The following is a 24,217-nucleotide window of genomic DNA, read 5'->3' as shown; positions in this document are numbered from 1 at the left end:
CCTAACCTCCCTCCCTCTCTTTTGGTGCCTGTGCACACCAATGTCCTCAGGGCCCACACGCAGCCCCTTGGCCCCAGGACCTGTTCCTACTCATGACCACAGTCTGTGCAGCTTTTATTTCAATCAGGAAGTAATAAAATCTATATACAGTCTAAAACCAGTAGAAAAGGTAAAAAGGCCCGCAGGCCGTCTGGAGTGGCATAAAGGAGTGGACTGGGTGAGCATCGTACCTGGCACCCCAAGAGGGGCCTGGACATTTCTCTGGCAGCAGTGAGGCAGGGCCTGATAGAGGGAGGTTTGCTGAGCACAGGGGCAGGAGTGCACTGCCCAGCTGCCTGAGCCCATCTATCTGTCCCCACAGGGCAGGCAGAAACCGGAGGCCATTCTGTGTGGCCAGCCTGGCTCAGACAGGCCCAGGAAGAGCCAAGGCTTAGCCTGGATTCTGTTAGCATGTCCAAACCTGCAAAGAAAGAGCTCTGTTTCAGATGCCCCTGTGGCCCAGGGCTCCCTGCCCTCCACTGCCACTTGCCTGTGGTCACTAGCTTCCCACCCACACCTCCGCTGTTCTGTACAGCCCCTTTGACTGGCCTGTGCTATAGGCACTGACCTTCACAGTGCTATCCACAGCCCCTGAGAAGAGCCGGCCCCGGGACACAGCCAGTGCAGTCACACTGCCCTGGTGACGCAGCAGGGTCTGTGTGCAGATCATGTTATCCATACTCCAGACCTGGGGAGCACACAGAATGTGAGTGCCTACCCAGGCTCAGTCACCATCCCTCTGAGCCCCTGCTGCTGGGCAGCACATACCCTGAGGGACCGGTCATAGGATGCACTGAATACTTTGGTCTGGTCTGGTGTTGAGATGACTGCCAAGGCATACACAGTGCCCACGTGGCCTGTTAGAGTCCGCACCTGCTCCTTGGATTCAATGTCCCACACCTGGGAGGGGTAGGAAGAGGCAGGTCGGAGACAGAGACTCAGAACAAGGCTGGGAGTGATGGGCTTGGAGTCAGGCCTGCCTTGGGTGCCCAGTCCTTACATGGATGAGGTTCTCGTAAGTGCCACAGACTATGTGGTGATTCGTCACAGCGATGGAGTAGACACTGCCGCCAGATGTCTGCAGGACGTGGATGCAGTCGAGGGTCCGGATGTCCCAGATCTAGGGGCAAGTGTAGCCACTTGGTCCCAGGCCAAGCACATCATACCCAGGGTCTCTGGGGCCCAGTGTATTTCTGATGGTAGGGGCAGGACAGAGGGAACCACTGAGGCCAGCCTGGGAAGTCAGACAGAGGGTGAGACTGCCACCAGGAGGCAACTTTGCCACACCTTGATTGTCTGGTAGGAGCCACTGTACAGGTAGCTCTGGGCTGCCACCAGGGCCCGAACCCAGTGGTTAAGGCCTGTGAGCTCCTTCTTCAACTTCAGCTCGGTGCCCACGATGTCCCAGACCTGCAGGGACAGCTGTTACTGGGATAGGCAGGTACCCAGTGGCACCCATGTCCACGATGTCCCAGACCTGCAGGGACAGCTATTACTGGGATAGGCAGGTACCCAGTGGCACCCATGTCCCGTACATACACACATACCCACGGGCTGTACCTTGATGGCCTTCAGGGAACCACTGAAGAGCATGTTGTGTGAGGATACCAGTGTGCACACGGGGTTGTCATGGGCCCGGATGGTGTTCACCTTCTGCAGGTTTTGGATGTCCCACACCTAAGATGGGGGACAGTAAGCCTCAGGGTCCCAGCCCTACCCATTGAACCTGGAGGTCAGTGAGGGAGCAAGTGCTGGGTCTCTTCCACCCATCCTAGCTTCCAGGCCCAGGCCCCACTCACGATGATGGTGCAATCTGCAGAGCCACTGTAGAGTTTGCACCTGGGGAGGCAAAGCCAACAAGTGAGATGGGGGAAGACCACCATCCTCACCCACACTGCCCTGGCTAGCCTCAAGAACCAACAGCTTGGTCTGGTGGCAGGGCCACTGATATTTTCTGGAGCCAAAGCCTTGGTTTATATGGGAACATGGGAAATGGCAGATACAGCCTGGTGCCTGCCTGGGAAGCAGACAGCTCAGCTGGGAGGTCAGCCACCCTTAGCATCAAGTCCGAGGACCTGGCTGTTGCTAGGAAGCTGCTGCTGCCAGTGGACGTGCTCCTCTCCCTTTGAGTCACACTCATGCCCACACAGAGCCTCCCAGCATGACACAAGATACGGGGACAGGTCTGGGGAAGAGGCTACCCTAAGGCAAGGAGGTAGCCAGGACAGCTGTTCTATGATTCCTGAGCCCAGAGCTGTGCCCAGGGCTCTGGCTACATTGCAGAGACTGCAGCCACACAGGGTACACACACACTGCCACCCAGGGATCCAGGCTCAAGCTCACAGTTCATGGTCCGCAGGGTGCCTGTGGTCAGTAGGTACCCCTGTGCCTGGACTCACCCCTGGATACAGAGAGCCAGAACAATCCCATCGTGGCCCTCCAGTGTCTTCTGGCACTTGTAAGTGGTACACGTGTCCCACACCTGCAGAGATCAGGGCCAGAACAGGTTCCAGCAGGGTTAGTTCACTGCCAAGGATGACAAGATGAGGAAGCCATCCACCCGGGGAAGAGGGCCCACCCTTGGGCAGGAGGTGGCAAAGGTTGGCATGCAGTGCCTAACCCAGTCAGGCTGCAGAATCCATGAGGCAGGACTCCACCCACCTTGATAGTCTTGTCAGAGGAGCCACTAAAGAGCAGGTCACCCATGGAATAGACACAGAGACACCAGACAGGGCCCTGATGACCCACGAAGGTCCCTTTGCACTTGAAGATCTGCTGAGGGTCATAGGCTGTAGATGGGAGAAACTAGTGAGGGACCCAGTGGGACTCCAAGGACAGAGGGTGAGCACAGCAGTGGGCTATACTCACATCCTAGGATGCCCATGTTCAGCCGTGCATTGATGTGGGATAGCTCATCCTGCAAGGTCAAGGGCAAAGCACAGGGTAGGTAAGGGGAGCTGCCACAGCCTCTGGTGAAGACTTGGAGCCCCCAGAACTAGGGCAAGGGCAACCGCCCTCACTGGAACATAGGCCCTTAGTCCCAACTATTGGGGACAGAGGCCAGTGGTGGGAGGCCTGCCTGCAGAGGTCCCAGCTGAAGGACAGTCCTGTTTCCAGACCCACCCTTCTGCATCTCACCAGCCTGTGGCCCCTGCTTGCTCACATTCAACATGGACGCATCTCTCCGGAACTCCATGAGGTCCTCACTGAGCTTGCTCTGGTTCTCGTCCAGGACATCTGAGTGGCAGGAGGAAGGGGGTGTTACTGGGGTCAGGGGTCAGGAGCAGCACTGTACCTTGTACCCTCCGGGCCAGATCTCACCAAACTTGAGCTCAAGGCTCTTCTCTAGTTGGTCGATCTTCTCGGAGAGCTTGCCCAGCATAGAGCGCAAGAAGGCAATCTCCTGGTCCTTCTGGGCCAGTGCCACATGCATCTCGTGGAAGCGGTCATCTGTCTGCTGCAGGAACTCCTTCAGACCCTCGAAGCGGCATGTCTCCAGATGTGTCTCATACGTGTCCTGGTTCCCAATGAACGCACACCTGAGGAGACAGGACGGCTATACACCTGCTTGCTCAGGAAGACCCTCTTTGAGCCTCCCCAGCTCTAAGAATCCCTTGAGAATCCTCCAGATCTGGCTGCCTGCCCAATCTCTGCCATCCAGCAGCCATTAGGCCATTTCACAAGTGAGATCTTATATCTCCCACCCCCCTCAAAGTTCCTCCCTCTCTGAGAAGAAAACCTGCCTCTGCCTCCCTTCTCTGCTCAAAACTCCATCCATTTGCTCAAAATGACAGTTGGGCCAGCTGCTGGCATGCACCTTCCCTGACACCCTGACCCATTTCAACCTGTCCAGTCACTTCTCTGCTCTTCCACTGGGCACGAGTCTCTCCTGGACAACTGGACCTTGTCTGTGATGTCATTGGTATGGCTCCTGGCTCAGGTCCATCTCCCCAGGACCAACACACAGGGGCTCGTAGCCAAGGAGAGCCTGGGATCCTGCCCATGCCCCGCCACCACACTCACCCATACTTGGAGTGAGGACATTTGATGTGCTCACACTCCTTAAGGTGAGCCTCCAGGTTCATCTTGAGCAGTGGTGGACAGCTGGGGTTGTTGGGACAGCGCACAGGCCTGTAGTCACAGCTTCCCTCGTGGTCCCTAGACCCAGATGGGACATTGGAAATTGAACTACAGCCTCACAATAGAGGCCCAGAGAGGCAAAGGTGCTCAGTACTCCTGGGGAGGTTGGGGCTATGGGAGTACTTACTTCCGGGCACTGAGCTTGATGGTGAAGGGGCAACCCCGAGGGTCCACCTCGAAGACACTGGGCTTCCCAGCACCCACAGCTCGACAACCGTGCCTGCAGTGGATGAAGAGCTCCCCAATCTGCTCGGCCACCGCAATGTTGTTTACCACCACTGTCAGCTTGGCGTTGTCCACGGGACACTTCTCTGTGGGAAGAGGGAACACTGATCCCACAGCCTGCCCAGGCACCCCTTTGCCTGGCAGCCCTGCCCAGTGGTAAACAGTCCTGGTAAGGTGGAACACACTGGCATGAGTACAGGGCATGAGCCTGTTAGGTGTTTGAGCCACCCATCTATCTGCCCCACTGAGGCGCCCAGCACAGGAATATGTTCAGGGCTTCCCAGGCGGATAAGCAGGTGGTTATGGAGGCGCCTTAGCTGACCCAGTAAAATCTTGGCAGCAGACTAGAGGTGAAGGGCAGTCAGCCTGGTGTGGGGCAGGAGTAGGTGTTTGTTGGGAGGACAGTCTGTGAGAACACAGGTGCTCACTCCAGGAGACCCCCTATCATGCCTGCCCCAGGGAGGGCTCCAAGTCTGAAGACATCAGGAGTTCTGGTCTCATGGCTCTGATGTGGAGGCACTGAGCCTGATCCCTACCACCCTTAGCACTACCCCAGCACCAGCAGAGGCCAAGTGTGCCTGGACATGGTACACAGGACAAGGGACAAGCCAGTGGTCTCTGCTTGGCAGCCAGGAGCAAGGGCTGGGGTTGCCTTCCCTAGTTGGGGAGCCAGGTGGTCAAGTATGGATGGGAGGCGCACACATACCTGACTTCAAGGCGCATCTTCTACAGAAGGTGTGCTGTAGGAACAAAGTATGAACTTAGGGGACAGCCCCGGTGGTCACTGCACCCCAAGTCAAAACCAGTGGTTGCCCAAGGCTCACCCTATCCCCAGCCCACTGCAGAGGGCGTCTCATGGGCAGCCAGACCAGGCCTGTGACAAAGACCAAGGCTTATGGGAAAGGGGCCAGCAGATCACTGCCCTCAAGAGACAGGGTTAGCAGCCTGGGGTAGGTGGCAGGAGGGCCCATGGGAGGCAGCCTCACCCCACAGGTGGTGATCACAGGGTCCTTGAACACACTGCAGCAGAGCTGGCAGCACAGCTTCACTGAGGGCTGCTCGGCAAACACCAGCGGCTCCTGCACCAAGCAGGGCAAAGGGGGAGTGAGGGGCCAGGACACATTGGTGCTCTGTGGAGGCCACCCTCAGTCATGCCACCAACCCAGGCTGCACCACCCACCCTGTCCAGGCCCAGGGCTACCCTCGGGGGCTAGGAAATCTCAGCTACAGTCTGTCTTGAGAAGCTGCTAAGGCTTGGGGGTGGGGTAGGGGTGGGAAAGGAGCATAAGCAGGGGGTGTGGCCCCCAGAGGCATGGCCTGAGCAGGAGGATTGCATCCAGCCGCACATATGGTATCTACACGCATGGTCTCAGCCAGCCCCCGCCTACCCACTTCCTGGGATGAAGGCTAGAAAGGGCCCCACCTTCTTGCCACCCACCTCTAGGCAGCCGTGAAATGAGAATAGGGGACACCATACCTAGGGAACCCTGACATGAACCAGTGAGGACCAGGAACCCTGACCAGGTGTGATCCAGTCTTTCACTGTAAGCTGGGCTAATGTGGCCTGAAGGGAGGGTGTCTCCATGCTACTGTAGCACAAGGACAGACCTGGAAGACTCTCTGCACTCAGACCCCCTACACCACACACACACACACACACACACACACACCTACCGGTTCCTCCTCCTCCTCAGGCAGTGAGAACGTGGAGCGCAGGGACATGCTGGATTCGGAGTGCAGGGAGCGGACGGAGATGGCGGAGTCGGAGCGACGTGGAGTGCTGATAGGGGGCTGGACAGAGAGAGGAGGCCCATCAGGGGACCCCGCACTGGGTTTAAGCAGCAGGGAGGACAGGGCCAAGCCCTATGGAGAAGTGAAGTCAGTGGAGCTTCTGGGACTAGTAGGCTGAGGAGTGGGGGTGGGGGGCGGTGAAGCCCTGGGTCCCCCCTGCCCACCCGGGCTGGCCCTGGCCCTGGCCTGTGGTATTGGGCTGCCTGCACTTGTCTGCCAATTTTCTTTGTGTAAATGGAGAGACTTCCTGCTATTCAATTCTATGAGGACACGTTCAGGCCATTTCCTGCTTCCCGTGAGGGAATGTAGGCTGCAGAGGGGGCGCCTCCACCAGCCAATCCAGAAGCAGGCAAGGGTCCCCAGACTGGTAGATGGAGGCTGGCCTGGGAGAGGCTGCTGGGCTCCAGGTGGCCCTAGGCTCACCTGTCTGCCTGGCCTCCCCTGGCCAGGGGACATGAAGCTAGCCAGGGAAGAAGGCAGGAATGCCCTCGCCCCCAAACCCTGCCTAAGCCTCTTGAGAGCTGGAAGCAAGAGTCACAGGGCCTTGCTAGGCTGGTGGCTCATGCCTGAAATCCTAGCTACTCAGGAAGCAGAGATCAGGAGAATCATAATGTGAAGCCAGCCTGGGCAAGTAGTTTGCAAGACCCTATCTCAAAAACACCCATCATAAAAAAGGACTGGTGGAATGGCTCAAGGTGAAGTGCAATCCCCAGCAGTGCAAAAAATAAAAAAGGAGAGAGTCACAGGGCCTACCTCTGCCTGAGCCTTCTACACAAGGGCTTCTACACAAGGGACAGGTACTGTCCCTTCTTTCCCTCCTAGCCTGGAAACTTCCAGAAGTGCCCAAGAAGCCAGCTTCCCACAGCTCCTCCCTCCAGCCTGACAGAGGCCTGCAGCCTCATTTATAAGTCCAGACCCATCCAGGACCCACCACCCTGGTCCCAGCTGCCTCCCTCCTAAGCCTCTGTCTAGCAAGGAGGCCATGGGAGCAATTCAGCTCCCAGCCAGCCTGGGTGTGAACCTCATGCTGCAGAGAGAGGCTGGCCAGACCCAAGGCCAGCCAGGCGTCCCTGAGCAGAAAGCAGAGACTACAGACATGCGCCTCCATCACCAGGACAGTGCCCACCTCCCCCCCCAGTGTCCCAAGTGGCCTGTTTGCATGGAAATGCCATGTGAGGAACAGAAGGGAAGTGAGTCAAACATTCCCATGGGCAGTGATGGCAACTAGAGGGGCAGAAGCAGGTTCAAGCAGGAGCTGGCACAGAGCTCCATGCTCCTCCCAGATTCCTACCTTCCTAAACACAGAGGCTGAGTCTGGCCAGCAGTGTGGAACAGGCAGGGGACTGCCTGTGGGCCCACAGCAAACAGAGAAAGTGCTGGCACATCCTTAAACCCACTGTGACTCTCCAGATGCTCCAGGATTATCCAAAACCAGATGCTCAGTGAATCAACCTCCTTCAAGGACCAGGCAGGCCAGTCAAGCTGGTGGATAGAGACTGAGACTGGCAGAGGCCTGAGGGCCAGGACATGGACACATCTGACTAGTCCTTGGGGTCCAGTGCAGTACCTAGCAAACAAGTATGCCTGTTCAGTTAGTTAAAAGTATTTTCTTCTTTCCATTAAAAAGGGGAAGAAAAGGCAGGCATAGTGCCACACACTTGTAATCCCAGCTACTTGAGACACAGAGGTAGGAGGACTGCAGTTGGAGGCTAGCCCAGGCAAAACACGAGACCCTGTCTGAAAAACAAACTAAAAACAAAGGACTGGGGAATGGCTCAAGAGCGAGAAGGCCTGAGTTCAAAAGGCCTGGCCACTCAGTATGAGAAGCAGCCTTCAGAAGCCTGGCTGAGCTTGAGAACCAGCTGGAGGCCATCAGTAGAGCTGCCACACACAGCAAGGAGAGCCTGGCCCAGAGGAAAGTCAGTGAAAAACACAAAGATACAACCAGCAGCAGGGTCTGAGTGTGCCTGGCTCCCTTGTCTCTCAGTCAGCCTGTTCCTCCATGCCCAGGTGCCCCAGTGCCACCAAGGTTGACCTCTGTTCCTTTGGCAGGTCCGGTGACCATCGATGACTACCAAAACTTGACTGGCAGGGAATAGCCACCATGACCCTGGCCATGGGGCTTGAGTACCTGCAGCCAGCCCGACTGCCCTGAACCATTTCCACTCCAACACAGCCAATGGCAGGGAGTTTTTACCTTCCCCTACACTCAGCATAGGACTTACAGGCCCCCACTGCCTTTGCTGACCCCATAGCTTATGTCCACGCACCTTTCCCCACTGCTGTGTCTGTCTCCCCAAGTCAGGACCCCCTCACTGACTTCCTGCCTTTACCCAGCTACCCCACTCACCCTCTACTTAGCAGTAGAGGAAGCTTTCAAAACGTAAGATTTTTCTCTTGTCACCCTCCTTAGTGAAACTTCTGTGGCTCCCACCTCACTTAAGGTGGAGCCAAATGTGCCTTGTTTCAGCCTTCATGTGCCACATCCTCCAGCCTAGCCCTTCAAACTGACTGCCTTCTGCTATCATCATCCAGCCATGGGGGCCTCCTTAGTTTCAGTGTCTCATCACATGTGCTCATACTTCAGGATGTCCACAGTGCTGTTCCCTCTGCCTCGAAATACTTCCCTGAGCTCTTCCCTACTGTCACCTTCTCCTGAAACCTAGTCCCCAGGACAGAGGGCATGAGGGGATGTGGGGGCTCACACTGGGCACCTATGAAGTGGGACCTACCATGCTGTCCTCCTCGTCCCGTGGGGAGTAGGCAAGGGTGCTGGAGGAGGAGGGAGTCCTGCGGTGTTGTTTGTATGTGCTGGTCCCATCAGCTGCCAGGAAGAGAGGGGAGGGCCAGGCACCATGAGCGTGGGCCAATGCAGGGAGGCCCATCGGGTAGGGGCAGATGCTGTCCTGGCTGGTGGAGCCCATGTGGGTCATGGGGCTCTGTGGGCTGTCTCTACCTCTCAACTCTCCCAGGGCCAAGAGGGGCAGGGGCAGGGTAGGAGTAGCTGAAATTGTGTCCCAAGGTTAAATCAGTGGCACAAGTATGTCCGCAAGCTTGCCTGCACTTGCACAGGCACAGTGCTGGAGCCTGGCTGCTCCTGGACCCACCTGCCCACCCTCAGGAGTCTTCTATCAGAGCCCCTGCAAGGTCCCACCACTTCAGCCAGGCCTAGGGCACTCCATGCCCAATTGAGGTACATAGTGAACATTGAACAATTACACCTAAAGTTAATTGGCAGGATCTAAGGACCTCTTGTTAACCTTCAAGGTAACTCTGCCAGGAGTGTTCACAGAAGAGGAAACTGAAACAGAGAAAGGCAGGTGCAGGAAAGGAGTTGAGGTACTGCCCTCCTCCTGCTACACACCACCCTGCTCAGCCTGGGACAAAGGGAAAGGCTGACCTAAGAAGAGCTAGGTAACCATCCATGTGGGGAGCCCTGCAGCCTGCAGCCTTGAGGATAGCCCTGCAGTGACTGCCACCAGTCTTAGGCCCAGCCCGATCTAGATGTCACAGAACCAGCCCTGAAGTCCTCAGTTTAAGATCAGGGCTTGGACTCCTTGCCCTGTAACTAGGCCTCAGTTTCCCCATTTGCAATGAGAAGGGCCAGATAAGGCAAGTGTTGGTGCTTCATTGCCTGGCTCTCATTTCTCCCCCTGCCACCAGGGACGAAGATGTGCCACACACATCATTCTGTCTCCAGAGCTCTCAGCAGTTGCCACAGGCACTGTGCGGCCTCTAAGGGTCGATGAGAAGTGAAGGGACAGTCCCTCGGCTTAGGGGATTAGAGGTGATATCTGTTTTCCCTCAGGAACAAGCCTCTTGTGAGAAGGGAAAAAAGAAAAAAAGGTCCTTTCAGAGCCCCAGAGGGTCATCAGGCAGCAAAAGGAGGTGGTAAGCAGGTGTTACCTGGTGGCCATGAGCCCTCAGCCAGGTTTATCCAGAGGAAGTCACAGGAAGGCAATTAAAAAACCAATTAGCCGCTGGTACATTCCTGCAGGGCAGAGTGCCAGAAAGGCAGGAGAACACATTCTGCCCCAGAACCCAGTCCCCAAAAGGAGGGCCAATCCTCCCTCCCCCAGCCTTCGGGCAGGACAAAGTTCCATCTGCCATCTCCTGGACCAGGGCTGAGGCTGAGGGTGTCAGACCACACTTGAGAAAAGATCCCACGATACTCATGACCTCTCAGAGGCTAGAGCCTGAGGCTGGGGACAAGTCATGGGTCACCATGATAAGGGATGGATGTGCCTGGTGGTGCCAGGGAAGTCAGGACAGGCCTCCCTGGAGAGATAATGGGCAAGGTTTCAGGACAAAGGAGCAGGATGATGCAGGCAAGCACAGCAGCAGAGGCTGAGGCACAGAAGCAGGACAGCCTGACTCCTACCCAGCCAGCGTCTGGCTTGGAACTGAGATGTGGCAAGGAACAGAGGCTGGAGGCCAACTGCTCATTTTCCAACATAAGCACCCAACTCTTGTCCAGCCAGGAAATGCCCCTCAGGCCTTGATGGACCTCGGGGGGTTGCAGATTCTTCCCACACACAGGCTCACCTTTAGCGATGGTGGTGACAGCGGAAAAGGTGGGCCCGAAGGTTGTTTCCATTCTGGTCTAAGAGAGAACAGAGGAGACCTGGCCTTGTCCCTGGAGAGAACGTGGACATGCAAAGGTGGACACGCACTGACACACTTACCCACTGAGCGGCCCATGAGCCTCAGGGGACCCTCTAGGGAGGAAGGGGGCTGCTAGAAGTTCTGCAGCCAGTGTCAAGTTATTGCAGCATGCTGGGGGCCTGGTGTGCAGGTATGCGAAGAAGGAAGACCCTCACCCCGGGCCCCCCTTACCCCGGTGCTGACGTCAGGGGAGGGAAGGTTGGTAGGGCCCCCGGAGAAGCGGTTGTAGCGGGCGCTCTTGCCCGAGCTCATGCTCTAGAGAGGCATCCAGGGTCCTTGGGCAGCATCCTCTGTGGGTGCAACACAAATGAGGGCTCAAGGGGAAGCAACCCAGGTTCCTGGCCATCAGCCAGGCTGACCCACACAGAGCAACGACAGCCTCCTACTTCTGATACCAACTCGGCAACTGTCCTATGGACAGTCCTTCTGCTCCCTCCCTGCTCAGGTGTGCGCAGGCCCCAGATGTAGGCAAGGAGGCTCCTGAGGGCGGCTGACTCAGTTTTACCATCCTCTAGGGCCTAGCCCTCCTAAAGAGCCTGTTCAGCTCTGTCCTAGAGCTAGAAAGACCCCCATCTGTTCTGGCTGTTTCTCTGGGTCCTGACTGACAGCCAGTCACTTCCAGACCTGCCTCTAAGGCCAAGGCTGGACCCTGGTGGACGTCTCCACTAGCCTACTGGGCAAAAAAAACAAGGTGTGGTGCACACGCCAGTCACATGGTGACCAGCCAGGACAAGACAAATGTGTTCTCTACTGTGGCAAGTGCAGTAGGACCTAGTCAGACCCAGTCTGCAGGCCAGTGGGGACACTGACCACATTCCAGAGAGAACCCATAGGGTGAAATAACTGGAATCTGACTTCACCTGAATGTGGCCACATGGAGAAAGTCATAGAAAAGAGACAGACCCACCTCTCCACCCTGTGCAGATCACCCAGGCCCCCAAGTGTGCCACTCAGGGGCTGGGGTGGCAGGAAAAGGGCACAGAGGAAGCACAAAAGAGTCAATAACCCCACCCTCCCCAGAAAAGAGGGGCTGGGTGAGCCTGGGGGACCGTGCCCCTCAGCAGGCCAGGCTAGTACCTACAGAGAAAGAAGATTAGAGAGAGCAGGACACTCAAGCAGCAGGTCACACTCAGGGTGGGTCCTGGGGACAACACCCACCCTGTGACAGCACAGAAGCATGCCCTGCAGGGGCACAGGACTGTTAACAGGTATTCCCTCCCAAGGGTCTCCCCACTCTCAGGACTCTGTGATCTGGGAGCCAGGAACTTGGGAGGGCAGGGCTAGAATGGCACCCCCCCCCCCCAAAGCAGTGGCCTTTGTTAGAGTTGAAACTCTAGAGTTCCCTGTGGGGAGGAAGGCCATACACATAGGACTCCTGCCAAGCCATGTGCCCTCCCCACCTCAAGAGGCCACTGCAGCACCTGGGAACACACAGGAGCTCATCCCCTGGTGTGTGTGTGGGGGCTTTCAGAATAAGCTGGGGGGACATGGCATTTGAGTGTCCACCTCAGTGGTCAGGGCCTCACCACAGGGTGGCACAGCTTATGCCAAGTCCCTGCTGGACAGAGAAGGAGCAGGAAAGGAGTAAACTCTAGAGGGCTCTGGGTAGGCTGCTTGCCCAGCTCTAGCCCCACTCAAAGAAGGTGGGAAGGAATTTCTGTCTCAATCCCTTGGGAGTACAGATGAGACAGCCTAGCTCTCTCCATTAGGCCACACACACACCACGACCATAAACTGTGTCCTGGTCTACCCAGTGGTGCTCAGTCTGGCTCAGGGACCCAAAGGGAGGGGCTGGCCCCTGACCTCTCTGCCACCCATGACTCCTTGTCCTTCTCTCCCTGCATTATCCAGGCCCTACCTGCCAAGGACCCTGGGCTTCAATCCTCCACCTTGGGGTGGCTGCTGACCCCTGTAGTTGGCACTGATAGTCACCTGTGCCACCTTGCTCTGAGCATCCTCAGATTCAGGTAGGTGGGGCACTGTCCACAGTTGTCCCCAGACTCCTTCTATACTCAGAGTAGCCATGACTATTGGCCTGCCAGCGTGCACCCATTGATCCCCAGTAAACACTTCCTCCCTCCCACTGCACCAGCCTTGATACCTAGCAGAGCTGCCTCCCCCCACTGCCCGATACCCTAGGCCTAACTGTGACCTCCCCCCGACGCACACACACTGTGCTTGGCTCTGTGTGCCTCAGACTTGGCTGTATGGGGCAGGGGCTCCTGCAGATGGGACTCAGAGAATGTGGCCAGTCACTCCCCACCCCCACACCCAGTGCCACTGCTGCTGGTTTCTTCCTTTCTTCTTCTTTTTTTTTTTTTCCCAAATTAAGAAAAAGCAGTTTTATTAGAAAAGTTAAAAATGACAGTATGTTAACTTGAACAGCTAGGTTATGTAAGGTCTGAAAATTCCCTTTTTGATATTATCCAATCTTCAAAACATGATGGCTTTCTTTTTAAGCAAAAAGATTGGGATAGCTGGCCAGGGCCTTGGTTAGACATTCCGCTTGAGGTGAGGACACCCTTGCCACGGGGGAAGCCCAGAAAACCTGGACCTGGGAGCTTCAGGACTCACCCCATCAGCAAATGTTCAGCCCGTTTTAAGAAACCTGTGGATGGCTCACATGGAGGGGGCAGGAGACACTGACCTGGATTTCATAAACCTATCTGCTCCCTCACCGCTGGCTTCCAGGGTCATAAGGCCAGCTGCAAGCTCCAGCCACTGACACCCTGGACCCCAGCAGGAACTCCCCCTGAAACCACAGACAGCCTGTCAGCCCTGGGGGCTGGGGCCTGCCACACTCAGCACTCATTACTTTAGTCTGGGCAGCAGCATCTGACTTCTCCCTCACTGAGGTGAGGTAAACAGAAAGGCATGCAATGTAATATGCAAATCAGCCGGAAGGTCCTAAGGACTACTGGGCAGGGTGTGGGGAGACCACAGGATTGGCTCAAGAGCCAAACAGAGCAGAGAAGGAGGGAGGCTGACCACTCAGTCGAACATTTCCTGGTTCTCAGAGATTGAGCCCTGCCAGGGACCTAGGGACAGGAGGACCCAAGGCTGGAGTCCAAAGCCCCCATCTGTGTGCCCCGCCCTCAAGGCAGAATTGAGCAAGATGCCAAAGGCTCTCCTCAGCCCAGCCCACTAGATGCCGAATTTTGTAATAACAGTTAGTGTTGTGAGCCCAGGCCTGGGCCCCAAGCAGCAGGGCAAGCAACCTGCAGGACAAACCCCTGGGAAGCAGCCACCAGGAGCTCAACAACCCACTGGACAGGGAGGATGGCCCAGTGGCCCTGGAAACATGCTTTGGCCTCCAGAGTATGAGGAAGAGCCTCTTCCCACCCTACACTCTGCTGAGGCATCCCAGAGGGCAGGAAGTTGTCAACCAGGCCCTGAAAGCAGGGCTTCTCCTGCCCTCCAGTTTCCAGGACTGGTGGTGGGCGGCCTTCCTCAGGACTGGAGCCTTATTCCCAAGCTGAGAAAAGCTGTGGAGAGTGGGCTGAAAAAGGGCTGTCCCCGTCAGCTCCTTTGCTCCTCCTTTCCAAGCCCCAACCCTCATGCCTGTCTGCAGAGCCTAGTACAGGTACCCTCAGGGAACAGGGAATTTTTTGGGGCATGGGGGGAGGGTGCTGTGGATTGAACCCAAGACTTCACATATGCTAGGCAAGTGCTCTACCCCCAAATTTTTTTTTATTTTTTGTGGTACTGGGGTTTGAACTCAGGACCTCATGCCCACTAGGCAGGTGCTCTACCACTTAGCCACTCCACCAGCATTTTTTTTTTTAAATGACCAGGTCACTATGTAGCCCAGACTGACCTGGAATTCAAGGTCAGTCACCAACACCCAGGGCAGGATTCTATCATTTATTTACTTAATTATCTATTTATTGGTGGGAGTGGGATTTCAACTAAGGGTTTCCTGCTTGCAAAGCAGGTGCTCTCCTGCCTGAGTCCATTTTGCTCTGGTTATTTTGGAGATGGGGTCTTGCAAACAATTTGCTGGGCTCCAACCATGATCCTCCCAATCTTAGCCTCTTAAGTAGCTAGGATTATAGGCATGAGCCACTGGCGCCCAGCAGGATTCTTGCTTTTAAAGAGAAAAGGTCCTGAAAGAAATGGGGCTATCTACTATGGCTGTCACTAGCAGGCAAGTATGACTGGAGAGTGTTCAGGGTCCTGCTGAGGTGAGGGGTACGGGGTGGGCAGTGTGCAGGGTAGGGCAGTCACTCTTCACCTCCTAAGTGCTCACCACGTGCTCTTCTGTGGGGCCAATGCAGAAGAACCCATTGCCCCACCTCACCTGAGTCTAGGGTCAAGACCCAGGGGTCTTTGTCTACCTACATTCAAATTCAGGGCTTCCTGGGGCTGCACTCTGTCCAATGGTGAGTGAGGGAATCTTCTTCCCTGCCCACATGGAATGCCACAGCCCCTCTCCTTGAAAGCCCAAGTTGCACCCCCCTTCCATGAGGCGCCTGCTCAGGTGGGTAAAGCCCACCCCCAGACCACACCCAGGAGGGAACCCAAGGCTTAGAGCTCCACAACACAAGATATGCTGGGGTATCACCCTCAGCAGGGGTATGGAACACAGGTCTTTACCCTTTTTCTCTTGGGACACACCCCAAGAGGTCAGGCTAGGCCAGCGTCCCTACACCCTTGGGCCAACCCTGTGTCTGGCAGCTGGTGGAGGGGACAACCCAGGTGGCCCTGCTAGAGCAAGTGATGGAGAGGGGTTCCGTAACAGGGCCAAGTCTGGCCAAGGCAGCTCTATTCCACAGCTCCAGGCAAGTAGATGTCCCCTAGCAGCCCATGCTGAAACTTCAAGAGGGCAGGTACAACCTGGGAGCCCTTTTAAGCCTGTGGCCACCCTGGTAAGAGCCAGGGATGGCTCAAGAAGCCTCAGCCCTGCCTGAGCTGTGGGGAATGAACTGGCTGGACATAAGCCAGAGCTTCAAGTATGGTTCTTGGTATCACAGAGTCACCCCAAGGGGACCTGCATCCTGCCAAACCTCTGGGTCAGTCCCTATCTTGGCCCCCTCTGGCCCAAGCCCAGGTCTAGCTATAAAATCCTATAGAAACAGGCCTGGTTGCCATAGCAAAACCACATGCACTTCCTTTGGTTGTTCCCCTAACGTCCCCATAGCACATCTTTTCCATCCCAGACAGGGTATGACGTCAGGGGCTCCTGTCTTTTCTTGCCTCTGCCCTGATAATCCTTCAGAACCTCCACAAAACCTGAGCAAAAGTCTGTTTGTTCTTTCTCCCTCAGGAACCCCAGCCCAGCTTCTGCCCTCACTTCACCTTCCCCTGTTCTCTACACCCACAGTCCCAATCTATAGAGCTCCCTAACTGGCCTCTTTCCCCATGACTGCTCAGCCTCCTTCTTTTACCCCACTCTTAGCCTCCTGGTCTTTTCTGCCCAGGCCAAGCCTCTCTGGGATCTGCAGCTCCCTCTGCTGGATCCAGACTGGGAATGCAGAGGGCAGAGACCTGCCCCCACTCCACACTGGCCCACACTATACACTACCACCTCCTCTGGCACCCAGAGCATCCCTACTCCTCAGTCCTGGGTTTCTTCAAGGCTGCCTGTTCTACCAGGGTGCCAGGTGCTCCTGGCATTGGTTTACTCATTCTCCACAGCTTCGCTCCTGCCTGGGACTTCAAACACCAATTCCCACATCATCAGCACCAGATCCAGTGGTTGTTTTCCTTCTTCATCTGCCCTTCCTGGCAGCACACTCCTCCAGGGAGCAGCTGCATCTCTCCGTCCTGGGGATACTGGGGTCATCTGTTGAAGGCTGAGTTAGTGGGTCCCTCCTAGTAAGCCAGTCAGACGGCTGGTAAAGTGGTTGGTGTCTACCTGCTGGTAAGACCAGGCATGTGGGAACTCTGGTTTAGAGCAAGACACGTCCAGTTGACAGCTACTGGGGTTGTACATGTGCTAACACTTCACTCACGACACTCTTGTACTCTTCAAGGTGCCTGTTATGGACATGGTGTGTGGTGTGTGGCTAAGGCCACAGGTCCCAGACTCAAACAGACCTGTGCTCAAACCCCACTTAACAGAGTGTAACTGGGTTAGTTGTTTGCTCTTGCCACGGATTTCTAACCATAAAATGAACTATAGATGGACCTGTGTCTGGAAGGAGCGATGAGAGGTGACACATAGTTAAGAGTGAAAGCTGTGACAACAGCAGTTCCTTTCTGACAGTTCAGAGTGTGGGTTGAGAAAGCCTAAGACGTTGGCCCACAGACAGAAGCCAGCAGGAGGTCACACCAAGGATGTCCCAAGCTCTGTTCCTTCTGCTTCCTCCACTGCTGCCAGCAAATCTAGGAGCCCCACTATGCTCTCAAGCCAGACCCTCACTAAGCTGAGCCAAGAAGCCCCCAACCACAGACCTGGGCTGCTTGCTCATTCTGGCCATGTCAGGCCCTTCGGCTGCATTATCTTCCCATTTCCCACACTGGCCATTGCTTCGTCAACCAGCTGACCAAAGTGTACACACACTGCATGCAGGAGAGTTGAGGACATGCTGATGACTAACATGATATGACCCTGGAGGAGTTGGGAAACCAGTGGGGTGACAGACAGAAGCCCACTAGTCTTCATCCAACCTGCCAAAGGCACTTCCCCAGGGGAACTGAAGGCCCTGATGTTTTCCATTCTTTTCTAGAAAGACCCTGATACACAGACTCAGGGAAATACTTCAAGGAACCGCTCAGATTTGGACACTACTCCTGGCTGTTCCTTCCTGGCCAGTTCCATCCTTAGTCAGGCTGCGTATATCATTGCTCTCCCTCAGAAGAAGGTTTTGCAATGCACTTTGTATATGTGTATGAAAACAGAACAATGAAACCTGTTGAAATTGTTCTAAGAATGGGGGGAGGGGGGTGCAGAGATGAGGAAGAACAATGGAGGGTGTGAATCTAATTAAGATACATTGTAAGCACATACGTAAATGTTACAATGAAACCCCCCTGTACAACTAATATATGCTAATAAAATTGTGAAAAAAAAAAAAAGGTTCTTGCTTTTTAGAAAGACTGCAGCAAATAGATGCAGGAACCTCAAGTCACAGGGACTGGGGATTTCTACAGAGAAACATCAATGTCCAGAGTGGTGAAAGCAGGGATTCATGTCAGAGAGGCTGTGCCTGCTACACAGACCCTCAGGAAAGGAGTCTGGGAAGGGGAAAGGTCCAAAGAGAAGGAATGAGGAAGAAGCCACAAGGCTGTTAAATCAAGGCCAGGGGTGAGCAGCGGAGGAGAGGGAGCCTGTGTGTGCACAGGGAAAGACTCTGAGACATGGTGAGGGGGATGGGGGGCAAAGGCTGGGCGGATGGAGCTCCTAGGCATGCTAGTGAGGCAGCAAAGTAGGTCAGCTTCAGCTGACTACCTTGGCTTGGCTCAAGACAGCCAGCCTTGGACAGCTGGACCTCAATGAGAACTAAGAGGTGAGGGCTAAGAGCCTCCTTACTCTTTTCTGCATCTCCACTGAATCCCAAAGTCCACCCTCACCCACAACCAGAATGCTCCCGGACTTAGACCTGATCCGTCTCCTGTTCTTTTAAAGTCTTCCACAGCCTGCTTGTAAGCACAATAAAATCCCCACCCTGCACCCTGTGGACTGTCCCTCCTTCCCAACCTCGCCTCTCCACCACTTGCCAGTGGCTCACTGGGGTGCGCCAAGCCCTTTCTCACTTGGGGCCTTTGTTGGTCTTGCTCCCCCTGCATGTAATGCTATTTATTACAGTAATGTCCCAAGACTGGCAGCTTCTCCATAAGGTCTTTGCCAAATTGTAGGGCCCCCCACCAAACCATCCAGGAACCCCCAGTCCTGATTTTCTTAGCGTCTTGGTTTTTTCATATCTGTCACAACTCCTCATGATTTGAATTATATTGTCAGTCTCTCCCTCCTTTCTCTATGCCAAGGGTTCTGGAGGGTGGGTTGCACCCCCCGCCCCCCGAAAACATTTACTAATGTCTGGAGGATTGTGTTGTCACAACGGGGAGTGGGGTACTAGCTTCCAGTGGGTAAAGTCAAGGACTTTACCTCAACATCCTACAATGCTCGGGAAAGCTCCTCTCGGCAAAGAACGACCCAGCCCGAACTGTCAGTAGTGCGGAGACTGAGAAATCCTGCACCACATGAGCTTATGAATACTAGGATCTTGCTCTTTGCAGTCTTCCCGGAGCCTAGAACAGTGCCTAACACCCAGGCGGCACTCAATAAATGCCAACAAGAAGTGCAGAAAAAAACGAGGGAGTGAAGGAATGGAGAAACTGGTGGACAAGCTGAGAGACACGCACGGACGCGGAGACCCCAACCCGTCTTGGCCCCGCCCCCCCCCGGGCCAGGCCCTCCACCGACCGCGACGCCCCTGCTCCCTCCCCACCGCGCGGCACTGAGGCGCTAGCACCTGATGAGGCGCTAGCACCTGATCCGGCGCACCGCGCGGACACTTACCCTCACGCGACTGCCCGGGAACGGCTGCGCCACCGTCCCGCTTCATCGTGCCCCCTCGGCCGCCGGCCGGGAAAGGCACAAGACGCACGAGCCGGAAGTGCTGGGGCACTACGCCAGCTGGGGCTTGTAGTTCAACCACTCTAGGAACCCCGGCAGCCACCTCACACACATCGCTTCACAAACTACGACTTCCGACAGCCCCGTCGTCGCGGGGTGGGATTGGAGGCTTTAGAATCAGTCTATGTTGCAGATCGGAGTTTGATTGGTTAACATGACCCGTCGCTCACAGTCAGGCTCATCGTCTCCAAAAAAGGGAGGAGCGTCGGACCTTGCCGGAGGGAACGCCTCCAAAAGAAATACTTTGACACGATTGGTGGAAACAAGAGGCGTTTCAGCCGAAGGAAGGCGGGCACTTCCGTCGAGATTGCCCAATCACACAGATGGGGAAGTTCCTATAAAAGCTTCAGCCTCGTACGGCTGCGTTCTTTTGGGATTGAGTGCGAGGTTTTGTTGGTGTGTTTCCTGTGCTGGTCCACGTGTTGCGGGAAGAAACTGGACACCGAATGGGAATTTGGGATCCCACGAATCTTGCCGGCCTGGCTAGTTCCGGGTCCTGCCTTGGTCTGGCCTCCACTTTTTGTCCTCAACGTTTATCCACACATCAGCTTCCTGCGGGTAAGATTCAACCTGGCCTGGTTTTCCCCATGAACTTCCAAGCCTATGATGAATTACTTTTAACTTCTGACACCTCGTATGAAAACTGCATGTGCAGTCTGATTACATTGCAAAACTGAGGCTTAGGTACGTTCCCTTGACGGGGAGGGATTTGAGTAAAATAGGGGAATGAGGGCTTTTTGTCTACATGCTGCACGCTGTTTGGTTTTCAGGGCCCGTGGTGAGCCAGTGATGGAAACCCAGGGAAAAGATCTAAAGGCAAGTAAAAGCTCCCTCCCCCAGCCGGGTCCCTGTTTCAGACCATCCCGAGAGAAACAGCGATGTCCTTCCGCCACAGGTGTGCTAGTGTGATACGTGGTAACCTTGTGTTACTGTGACACGTTGTAACCTCCCAGCGAAAGGCTAACTGCCACGTCTGCTTTTGTCCTTCCCGCTTGCTTGCTTCCGCATTCTGAGGCATAAAAAACCAACAACCCTGAGCTAAAGGGCCGGCGCCATTTTGGAGAGATCCAGGTTCTGGCCCTTTAGCGTAAATAAATCTTTCCTCCGACCACCTGGGTTTGTCTCGTTCTTGCTGGTCTGTTATTCTTCCCGCAACATCAACTTGCAGCCCTTAACCCTAAATGGACTGCATTCCAGAGGCCCAGCGGGCAGGAGGGCCTGACAGTAAGATGGGGGCCTTTATCTAAATTGCTTAGCAGTAAACTTCCGTTAAGAGAATGAAATACTAAGAGCCAGGTGGAATGCGGAGGTGAGGCCATGTGCAGAAAATTCAGTTACAGTCAACTGTCTTCTAAGGGAGAAACAGAAAGGCCCACTGAAACCAAGTGATTCCATACTGTAGGAAACTCTTTATCTCCTGACCTTCAAAGACCCCACTACAATTGTTAATGTCTCACAATATCCCCTGCCACCTCCTACCTTCAGGGCACTCAAACCTATCATTCACAGGCTCCTACAAGCCTCACAATACCCCCATCCTGGGCGTCCAAGACCCATTCTCCATACACACCCTGTTTCCACCCCTTATACTTTCCTGTACTATCCCTTCCCAGACACAGTTCTTTACTGTATTAGAGCTAAAAGATGCCTTTTTCACTATTCTGCTCCGCCCTGTCTCCCAACCTCTCTTCCCCTTTACTTGGTCAGATCCAGACACCCTCACCTCGTAACAACTAACCTGGACCATCCTGCCACAAGGATTCCAGGATAGCCCTCATTTCTTTGGACAGGCTCTCCAACAGGACCTCCAGTCCCTTCGACTGGCCCCCCGCCATCTCATCCCGTATGTGGATGACCACCTCCTTTGCAGGCCCACACAACAAACTTCTGAATGCCCTGGCTGTCAGTCCATCTCTCCAGACTGCCTTACTTCACTCCTTAGCACCCTGCTGCCCTCTAACAAAGGGGAGTTGCTCTCCCTACTGGGTTTATTCAACTACTTTAGGATATGGATACCCTATTTCTTTAATAGCCAAGCCCCTTTAGGATGCCCCCAAAGGGCATCTTCTTCTAGCCCCCTCATCCCTTTCTCCTAACTACCTCCCTGATCCTACCAAACCTTTCTTCCTTTATATTCATTCAGATAAAAGGCCATGCTCTGGGTCTCCTATGCCAAAAGGCCAGTGACACTCTCACCCCATCGCCTACCTATCCAAACAATTAGACCCAGTATTCCAGGCTGGCCCCATTGCCTCAGAGTTCTAGAGACAGTCTCACTCCTTATCCCAGAGGCCAACAAAGTAGCCATTCATAGTCCCCTCTATGTCCTGTCTTCTTACTCCCTGACAAACCTGAGCCATTGGGCTTTTCTTTCCCTCCCTCCCTCCAGGGTTCAACTACATCATGCCACACTCTTAGATCCCCAAATATCTTTCAGTCGATGATCTGTCCTAAATCCCGCCACCTTTCTCCCCATTATCTCCACCCTTTTCGGGGAGCCCCTGCCCATTTATGCCTTGAGGCTCTCTACTCTGCTTTTAGCTCGTTTTCCCATATTACAGATTCTCACCTTTCTAGGGCGCCCCCCCCCACTGGTTCATTGAAGGGAATTCCCATAAGGCCCACCCCTACCAGGCTGGATGTGCAATAATTGAGGGATTTCATAATCAAGATTGCTTCCCTCCCCAATGGGTGATAGAAGCCAAAACTGCCCCCTAGGACCTCAGCAGGCAGAATAGCCCTCAAATACATATACATTATTCACTCCGATGTTTTAATCTGGGGGGAGAGAGGATTCCTAACACAGTGAGAAGCCCCCATTGTAAATGGACAGTTTTTTAATTGATGAATTACTTTGGGCAGCCATCATCCAACGGGATGGAAAATACCTGTCTCAGGCCAACAACCAGGTGGATCAGTTAGCCAAAAAAAGTGGCCTTGGGATTTCCTATCCCCCAACACCTTTTCCTTAATCTAGCCCCAACCTTCCAGTCTCACTACACTACTGGGTCACCTCACCGGCTGTAGTGAGTATACAGGAAGCTCGGTGTCTAGGGAATGACCCTGGTAGAAGGAACAAACATCTTCCTGGTAGGTGCTATCAAGGAAATCAGGACCTCCTTCCTAAACCCCAAACCCCCACAAAGACCTATAACCACCCCTGCCCAAATCAATCTTAAATTGGCATATCAGGCCCCACTCTGCATTTCCCTTATATCCCACCCACCACAACAGGTAGGCTCCCACCTTCTCATTGCAACACAACCATCCTTCTCCTAAATCCTACAGCCCACAGAAACATAAAGATTTCCAGCCCTGACTATTTCAAACTCTCAGACTTCCCTACCTTTTCAGGTGACCTATACAAAATCCCCACCACCACCTCACAGTACTGTGTGGGACGAGACACAAAGCTATCCCAGAATATGAAATGATTGTTTCCTGCCAATGACACCTGCAAACAAGTTCCAACCCCAGCAAACATCAGACTCTTCCTCCACTCACAGTTAGAGACTGAGTCTGGAAACTCCAAACCCACTGGTTTGGAATTCCAGGGGCCCCAGCAGCAACACCATTTTTGTGCTAACAGCTTCTTTGCTAGCGTGCTCCCACCAAATACCTGTTCCCAGTCCACCCCCCCAATCTACTCCTGCTCACCTAATTCCACACATCAGGGTGCCTTCACTTCAGGACACTTGGGTATGCGGGACAAATAGCTACATCTGTTTACCAACCAATTAGACTGGAACCTGCACCCTAGCTTATATGTCCCCCACACTTGAGTTCGCACCCCCATACACCTCATTTCCTATCCCCTCTCAGGTAATACTCAAATAAGAACAGAGAGCAGTACAATTGGTTCCCCCTCCTGGTAGCCCTGGGGATCACTACTGGGGCAGGAACTGGCTGGGCTGGCATGGGAATATCCATTTCTGAATTTGCCAGACTTTCTAAGGAATTGACTAACAGGCTCAAAGAAATCTTACAACAGACGATCTACAGGACTCCCTGGCAGCAGTGGTCCTGCAAAACTGGCACAGCCTGGACCACCTCACAGCTGCACAAGGAGGCATCAGGGACCAGGCAAACCGCCTCATACAACCCCATGCCCCCCTAACCTACAATGGCTACTCCTTTTCCTTACTCCTTCTGATTATCTTCTGCTTCCTGTCTTTGTTCTTGCTTTGACCTTAAAAAACCCAGCCTACCCCCAACTCAGCGTGCTCTCGCACTCTCATCCCCAGAGATTGCTAGAGTCCTGTGTCACTCATAAAGCGTGATTCTCTGTTCTTTTGAGCCCTTCCCTAACATACCGTAGAGGCCTGTCCCAAACGTCAGGGTAGCAGCACTCCCTTGTTGCTCAGCTGCTCACTGCTACCCTCAGCAGCGTAGTGTTTTATTTTAAACTTTTTATTAGGATATATTCATTACTCAGGAAGGATTCATAGTGACAATTCTGGTTAGATTTATATGTTCATTAGTTATATTGCCCCATCATCTCTCCCCCTCCTGCTCCACTTAAAGCAATTGCAGTAGGTTTCTTAAAGCAATTTCATACAGGTATATGAGGTCCATCTACCTTATACTGTCACCTTAATCTGTTTTTCTTACAAGGCTACTCCAACATTGAGTCAATAGTATTTTAATAAAGCTTTGCTTCTACTTGTTTTGGTAAATTTTTTAACTGACTCAAGGCTCACCAAACCCTGTTCTTAAGCATCATTAATTTCATGTGCTCTTAACGTGAACCACCTGCAATCTGCAAAGGGATATAGG

At 54.2% G+C, this 24,217-nt stretch overlaps 1 protein-coding gene, 1 long non-coding RNA gene and 1 other non-coding gene across 9 annotated transcripts; 2 read left to right on the top strand and 1 right to left on the bottom strand.

Annotated features, from left to right (window-relative positions):
* Window positions 1-97: 97 nt before the first annotated feature.
* Window positions 98-19,479, bottom strand: Traf7 (TNF receptor associated factor 7). 7 transcript variants are annotated; one of them, XM_020169351.2, is made up of 21 exons: window positions 19,325-19,478; window positions 11,032-11,150; window positions 10,741-10,798; window positions 8,928-9,019; window positions 6,079-6,195; window positions 5,391-5,483; window positions 5,111-5,144; window positions 4,307-4,490; window positions 4,063-4,197; window positions 3,361-3,578; window positions 3,203-3,276; window positions 2,908-2,956; window positions 2,701-2,828; window positions 2,439-2,521; window positions 1,839-1,878; window positions 1,600-1,716; window positions 1,327-1,449; window positions 1,040-1,159; window positions 808-939; window positions 608-727; window positions 98-460 (listed from the first exon to the last, which is right to left on the bottom strand). In XM_020169351.2, exons 2-21 carry the CDS (start codon window positions 11,110-11,112, stop codon window positions 446-448), a joined length of 2,013 nt encoding a protein of 670 aa, XP_020024940.1. In that variant the 5' UTR covers window positions 11,113-11,150; window positions 19,325-19,478; the 3' UTR covers window positions 98-445. The 7 variants fall into 7 exon arrangements, 6 of the variants coding, with proteins under 6 accessions (XP_020024940.1, XP_020024942.1, XP_073915994.1 ...); XM_020169353.2 differs by having other exon boundaries at window positions 10,741-10,831; window positions 19,325-19,345; XM_074059893.1 differs by lacking the exons at window positions 8,928-9,019; window positions 19,325-19,478 and having other exon boundaries at window positions 10,741-10,831.
* A 299-nt stretch (window positions 19,480-19,778) lies between these two features.
* Window positions 19,779-20,931, top strand: LOC141418440 (uncharacterized). The gene is made up of 2 exons (XR_012443052.1): window positions 19,779-19,999; window positions 20,212-20,931. It is a non-coding gene; the product is annotated as an uncharacterized lncRNA (long non-coding RNA).
* On the top strand, window positions 20,040-20,123 carry LOC141418692 (small nucleolar RNA SNORD60). Its single transcript, XR_012443349.1, has one exon. It is a non-coding gene; the product is annotated as a small nucleolar RNA SNORD60 (small nucleolar RNA).
* Window positions 20,932-24,217: the final 3,286 nt, after the last annotated feature.

This window comes from Castor canadensis, chromosome 17 (assembly GCF_047511655.1).
Source record: "Castor canadensis chromosome 17, mCasCan1.hap1v2, whole genome shotgun sequence".
Taxonomy (NCBI): domain Eukaryota; kingdom Metazoa; phylum Chordata; class Mammalia; order Rodentia; family Castoridae; genus Castor; species Castor canadensis.
This window is presented reverse-complemented; position numbering and strand designations above follow the sequence as displayed.

Coding starts and splice junctions, on each gene's coding strand:
- Traf7 (XM_020169351.2), bottom strand. CDS start 11,112: ATGAGCTCGGGCAAGAGCGCCCGCTACAACCGCTTCTCCGGGGGCCCT. Junction 1,160..1,326: donor GCTCCTACCAGACAATCAAG/GTGTGGCAAAGT, acceptor ACTTGCCCCTAG/ATCTGGGACATCCGGACCCT. Junction 728..807: donor CCTATGACCGGTCCCTCAGG/GTATGTGCTGCC, acceptor TGTGCTCCCCAG/GTCTGGAGTATGGATAACAT.